This window comes from Sitophilus oryzae, unplaced genomic scaffold (assembly GCF_002938485.1).
Source record: "Sitophilus oryzae breed Bouriz unplaced genomic scaffold, Soryzae_2.0 scaffold_1668_pilon_pilon, whole genome shotgun sequence".
In the NCBI taxonomy this organism is placed as follows: Eukaryota; Metazoa; Arthropoda; class Insecta; order Coleoptera; family Curculionidae; genus Sitophilus; species Sitophilus oryzae.
In genome coordinates, this window is record NW_022146356.1 from 157,125 (window position 1) to 164,041 (window position 6,917).

The 6,917-nt window shown below is 33.3% G+C and overlaps 1 protein-coding gene across 1 annotated transcript in view; it reads left to right on the forward strand.

Moving 5' to 3' along the window:
- LOC115880960 (transcription factor Sox-6) overlaps positions 1–5,496 on the forward strand; it is a gene marked incomplete at its 5' end in the record, with an annotated part of 158,323 nt that extends 152,827 nt beyond the window's left edge. Inside the window, 1 exon segment of the mRNA XM_030898302.1 lies at positions 2,595–5,496. Coding sequence (XP_030754162.1) covers positions 2,595–3,244 — 650 coding nt within the window. The 3' untranslated portion in view covers positions 3,245–5,496.
- Positions 5,497–6,917: the final 1,421 nt, after the last annotated feature.

Consider the following 6,917-nt stretch of genomic DNA (forward strand, 5'->3'; position numbering starts at 1 on the left):
ACCATCGTACATAGGTATTCATTTTAGGGTAGCTATTTTTAGCAGATAATGGTGATTTAGTATCAATAAATTATCGGTGATTTCAATAACATACAACTTCAATAAAATTGTTTCATTAAGGGTAGGAGAAATTGGTTGGTATTTGCTTAGTTTTCCATTGTTACCTGTTCAGTTTTAATTTATAAATATTTGCAGTTTTCCTTAAATTAGTTAAAAGCTTGTAGCGTTTTTTATAAACATTACCACTGCGAACGGCAGCTTTTCGTTGGTAGAGCAGTCGTGGATAAGGTATTTCACTGGAAAGAACTAATTAACAATAATAACTCGAAATTATAAATATTGGGTGCCAAGCATGAACAGAGAAAGAAAACACAGTTGTTTATTATTTAAAACTAGTGACTATATTCATTCATGATGTTCTTTGCTGGTACATGACATTGTAAAGTTCTAGTAAATATATAGTGGTTATATGTCAAAGAAAGTGGTGTTAAGAGTTGTACTAAATATCTATGAAAACAACTATGATAAAATACAAGACATGTAAAGTTTAAGAGAATGTATGAAATGTAGTATTACTTTAATTAATTTGATATATTTTATGTGATGTTAAATCGAAGATGTTGCAACCTTTAGATTCTAGAATCTATGTTTGGTTATTCATCTGTTAAAATAGTGCAATAATAATATCTATAAAAGTAATACCATTACAAGACGTAATGCAATGAAACCTAAGATCTAAATTATATTTTAAACATTAAATCGAGATGAATGTTCTTAACAATCTAACCACTAAACATAGTCTGTACGATATTACTTAAGATGTACGTTATTGTTTAAGACTGAAAATGTGTTAAATGTTAAATATAAGCTAAAACTTAAATCTAAACTTAGCTGTTCTTTATATAATCTTGCTTCAAACAGTAACAGCGTGAGGTGGGCTCGCATCTCTGTACTCGGCCATCCAATACAACAAAAGGGGCCAGAATGAGGACACCATGAATTGGAACAGCCGTAACTACTAACTAGCTTAGGATGGGAACGAAGCAGCATGGGGCTCAAGCTACATCCACGCTGGGGCACTTTATATGCAAGAAAAAATCATTCCTACTGGGACACTCGTTCACAGGACATCCGTACATAGGATAATGGTACAAGGGAACACTACCCGTACCTTGGACCATAACTTAGGACTATAACCTTGGAAATAGTCCGTACCTTGGACCCTAAAAATACGAAACTCTTGTTTAAAATCAAACAAGGTCTAACAAACAAAATGAACCTACCTCGAATTACTTCCGAGGGCTCACTAAATAATAAAGAACATGTCCTTTCTTCCATGTGACATTCTGGAGGACAAAAGAAAAGGGACGCCAACGGGCCAGCAAAATACAGATACAAGTTAGGTTGGGACATCCAAAACTCTACCCTAAAAATACGCAGTAATAATAACGAATCAAAAAAGATAATATCTCATTTTTACCTGTAACTTCAAAATAGCAGCTGATTCAAATTATACAGCAAGATTTTTATAATTGCAGTTTCTCGAAGCAAGGATTTTTTGACGGTGACAGTCGGACGGTCAAAGCCAAGTGAAGTTAAGCACGGAGAGAGTTGACAGAAGCGATGTTGACAGCACCTCCACAGAACAGTGAAACGATAGCAAGGTTGCCGATTAGAGAACGTAAAAATTACGCGTCAAATAAACTATCCGGCCTGAACGAGAGGGAATCCGGTGATGATAGGCCAGAAATCATATATTATATATAAAAAAGACGTGTAAAGAACTAAAATCGTTACAGTGTCGAAAATTGTTCAATTTTGGCCTGTGTCTTTACCTTAGGACTTGAACTGGATTTTTCCTCCAGCAGGTTCCGGATTTTTCCTCCAGATCCAGAAGTTTCCTCCAAATCCAGAAGTTCTGGATTTTTCCTCCAGCAGGCTATAACTACAAGGGTAAAATTCTGAGGAAATTCGATTTTTGGGATCTTTTCCTTTAGTTAAGTTTTTAATATAGTTAGAATTTAATATATTATGTTATAATATTAAAAACATACTGTTTAATAATAAATACAATATACGAAAATAAAAATAAAATTATTTTTTGAAAAAAAGTTGTTTAAAAAGCAGCTGCGATTTAAAGAGTGGGTGTTTGGTGTGACTGAAATCCCCCCAAATGATAACCCACAAGCAGTTTTTTTAGGACATTCTGAAAAACTTCTACCTTGTTCAATGACGGTGTGAATGACATTCCTCCCAAATTTTGAAGTAGGCTAATTGAAACTACTAATTTATTCCACCGATTTCGAGGTTCTGAATGCAGCTTTTTCGTCACTAATAGGCCACCCTGTAAGTGGCAAATACTCGGATATAAATTCATTTAATTTGCATATAAATACCATGTAAGGTACCGTGTAATAGAAAAAAGAACGTCAAAGACGGCTAGGGAATGACGATCGATGAGTAAGAGTAATGAGTAATCGACGAATAAAAGTCAATCTCTAGACTAAAAATTGACAGAAAACTTCACAAATTAACTATTCAGTATAAAATACTTAATATAAAAGTTACTAACACTGTTTTTGTCTATTTTTTAGTGTGGGGCGGCCCCGATCCGAACTTCAAAATGGACGAGAACTCGGACAAGGCGAAAATCATCAGACAGCAACCGAAACGCGAGTCCGACAACAAGCCCCACATCAAGCGCCCCATGAACGCGTTCATGGTGTGGGCCAAAGACGAGCGGCGGAAGATCCTGAAGGCCTGCCCCGACATGCACAACTCGAACATCTCGAAAATCCTAGGCGCTCGATGGAAGGGCATGTCCAATTCCGAGAAGCAACCCTACTACGAAGAACAATCTCGCCTCTCGAAGCTGCACATGGAAAAGCATCCGGACTATCGATACAGACCCAGACCGAAAAGAACTTGTATCGTGGACGGAAAGAAGATGCGTATATCCGAGTACAAGATGTTGATGAGGCAGAGACGTCAAGAAATGAGACAGTTATGGTGCAGGGACAGTTCTGATATGAATTTCAGCATGTCCCCTTCGGCGGATATGTCACCTCCGGCCACATCGACATCGGGGAGACCCTCCCTGACTCCCCCTCATCTGATGAATGGAGCGGGACCTAGCTCGGATAGGGGATTCTTCTATCCCCAAGACAGTTCTTCGCCGGACGTTTTGAACTTTGCACACGAACGCAACGCATACGATTCTAGTCCGAGGAAGGACGACGACTGAGCCTGGCCTAATGGGGAAATGATTTTCCCAGGATGGTTCTGAACGGTTTCTTTTTTGTATAGCGCCCCGCTAATTGGGGATGGAACGTCTAAATTTTTCTTAGACTAGAAATTGAAAACAAGATTCGACTTATATTGGGACGTGCAGTGTCATTAAAATATGTTTGGTTGTATGCAAAGAGGCTATAGATAATACCAAATAAACTTTAAGTCTCGCGTGGTTAAGCTTGGCCGACACAGCGTTGCCAAATTTATATATTTTCTTTTAATTAATATATTCTAGAAAACTAAAATGAATGAATTATAAATATCTAAACAGTTAATATTTACATCAACAAAACTAACCTCTTTAAAAGCACCTTAAGATACAGAAAGAGCCATTATTACCGCTTTTTCATTCAAAATATTCTAATAAGGTTGCGATGAGTTTCTTTGCAACGGCTGTTAAGAATTTTCAACTGTAGGTCTGCTAGAAGAACATTTAAGCTTAAAGTCATACAACACAATTCACTTAAGCTCAAAAACTCGTAATACAAAACTAAAGCGCCAAAACGATTCAAAATGTCAGGAAAGAAAGAAATAAATGTGGAAAATTGGGATTTTTTACAACAGAGCAACTACCTGAATCACCAGCGGGAAATTTAAATTCCAGTTAGTCAGTCCCGGGGCGTATTATTAATAATTGCGCCCTCGGTAACGTAACTAGCAGTTTATTTGGTATCAATTATACTTATTATTGATCTGTTATATTTGTTAGAAGAGTCTACATCAATCATTTCAACCTATAACTGACTCATTAATCTGGAAAATTTTATTTATTGGAATATGTGCGGATATTATTTTATATTCTATATTTTTAATTAATTAATTTTAAAACTTCCATTTGATTTCTTTCCATTTCATGCGTATTTTTTTATTTTTGCGAAGAAGACTGGAAGACTATTTTTCAAGAATTTAAAAAATAAAATTATTATAAGTTTTAGATCACTAATTATAAAACGACAGAGAATTGTTAATTTTATTCGATTTTATTCAGAAATTCGACATATCAACGAAGGTTATATGTGCCCTAACTCCCAACAAAATACTTTTCCTAATTTTGATATTTAAAGTGACATTTTTTTATAATCTTTTGGCGTTTTTGAAAGTGTTTCATGCGTTTCATTTCACAACTATATAATAGAATTTTCTTTCGCAGCTATTACAATGATAAAATAAATGATTCGTCAACAATTGCTTAAAAAATAGATCATTTTTAGGTTATTTGTTACTACATGTATAAAACTAAAAATATAGAGCATGAACTTATTACTTATTACGTACAGCCTAGCAACAAAAAATATCCTTTTAACTCCTAATAAAACAATACACTATTATGCATGTTGGGCGATATATATTTTGTGTAATTCATGTCCATTGCAAACTTCATTAATAACACAAAAGAGTTAGTCTGTTTTACAACAAGTTACATAAATAACTAAGTTTAAACACCTTCTACACTATGCCCAAAATATTTCGCGAAATATTTCTGGAAATATTTTGTGAAACATTTCGCGAAGCATTTCTCGAAATACTTTCGGAAGCAAATTCAATGCTTTTCTTTTGTTGCTGGGAATATTGGCCTGTCTACTGCATACTCCGAAACAGTTAGAAATCGACCGAGATAAGCCGTGATTGGTTGTTTATTTTTTATTGTTATTGGAATTGTCTCGGGAACTGTTTCGAGAAACGTTTCGACCGATATACTTTCGTATTACTTGACGAAGTAATCAAGGTTAAACTTTGTGTTGGCTTCAGAAAAATAAGTAAATATGGAGTATGAATAAATATAATTAGTTTCTAATGGAATGTAAAAATTAAAAACATTGCATTTAGAAAACAGTTACCGATGGTAAAAAGGCGTTTTTAGTTTTTTAGGAAATGAAAATAGGCCGAGACAAATGAAACCAAGCCGAAACAACTGGAAATAAGCCGAGGCAAAGTTAAACGAGGAAACACGACCTTGTTTTGCACTGTTTCACGCGTAGTGTAGAGGGTGTTTCAAATTATAGTCGATATGGGTATCAGAAGAAAAAATTGAAATATCAAAATGGATTATCAAAAAAGTATTAAAACTACTTGTAAAATTTGTTGATTTCAATAGCTTAAACCATCGTGTTTGGTTGTATTATCATTTTTTTAACGACATATACCGGGTGCGTCTCAAAAGTTGCTCACCCCCTATAACTTTTTTATTCTTTCAGGTAAATAAACGAGATTTGGTACGTTAGTATATGACATAAATTAGGATTGATTGACGTATTCAGTTGTTTTAGGTCACTTCCTGTTTAACCGGAAATGACTGCAACTTTTGATTTTCAAATGACATCCTCGGTATTTTTTTTACTTTATTCTATAGGAAAAGGCATTCTAAATAGAATGACATATTATTATGTCAACTTTTGACATTCTAGCTTAATGAAAAATCGTATTTTAAAATTCAATCCAGAGTGCCATGTCTATGTTAAAAACATTAATTCTTAATCAAGGAGCCTTGGAAAAATAGATTTAATCGTCTAATGTTTTTAGTGTCTTGTCCTGGCTAGTTAGAAAATGCTATTATATTTTTAATCATATCTCAATTTTTTCAAATGGAACGAAGGTCACGCATTAGCATATTTGGAAAAAGCATTTTTTACGAATAATTTGATACCACACACTTGGCATTTGGAGTCAAATTTTCGTTACGAACTGCATGTTATAATTTCAAATAAGCCATATGCAAAAATGTCAAAAGTTGACATATGATATGTCATTCTATTCAGAGTGGTACTTTCTATCGAATAAAGTAAAAATATACCGAGGGTGTCATTTAAAAATCAAAAGTTGCAGTGTCATTTCCGGTTAAACAGGAAGTGACCTAAAACAACTGAATACGTCAATCAATCCTAATTTATGTCATATACTAACATACCAAATCTCGTTTTTTTTTACCTGAAAGAATAAAAAAGTTATAGGGGATGAGTCACTTTTGAGACGCACCCGGTATATACTATAGTTGACATAGAAAATAAAGTCGATGATAAAGTTTTAAACGATATATAAATGTCTGATAATAAACTGATAAAAATATTATACATTATCATAATAATATATATTCAATAACGGTATTTATTCATCAAGAAGTGATTTTTATGCAAAGCCAATATTATTTTAATGACTACTGTACTATAAAACAGGGCAGCAGCTATAGTGCCATTGAAATGACTTTTGCGAATAGTGTAAAATAATTAGATTGGTGTTGTAGTTATATTGTTATGTAAATAGTCAGTTAGATTATCCTTAAAGCTTCCAGTTATTTATTTGTCTTTACTCTGTTATTTTTTGTAAATTTTTAAATTTTGTCTGTCTTTTTCTGTTTTTACTTATTATGTTTTAGTTCTTAACATAGATGTAGAGTATTTGTACAATAAGAATAAAATCAAGGCCGTATATTCATTTTTTTTTCTTATTTTTTGTTTCTGTTAATAAATCTTATTAGCCATTTGACAGAATTTTTAGTATTACAACATTGACTGGTTAAAGATGTTTTTACAATATTTTCGTAGCTTCTTCTTTCAATATACATATTTATTTAAAGGAAAATAAATCGCTGGCAGAATATTTTTTATTTAGTATCTATACTTGGTACAAAG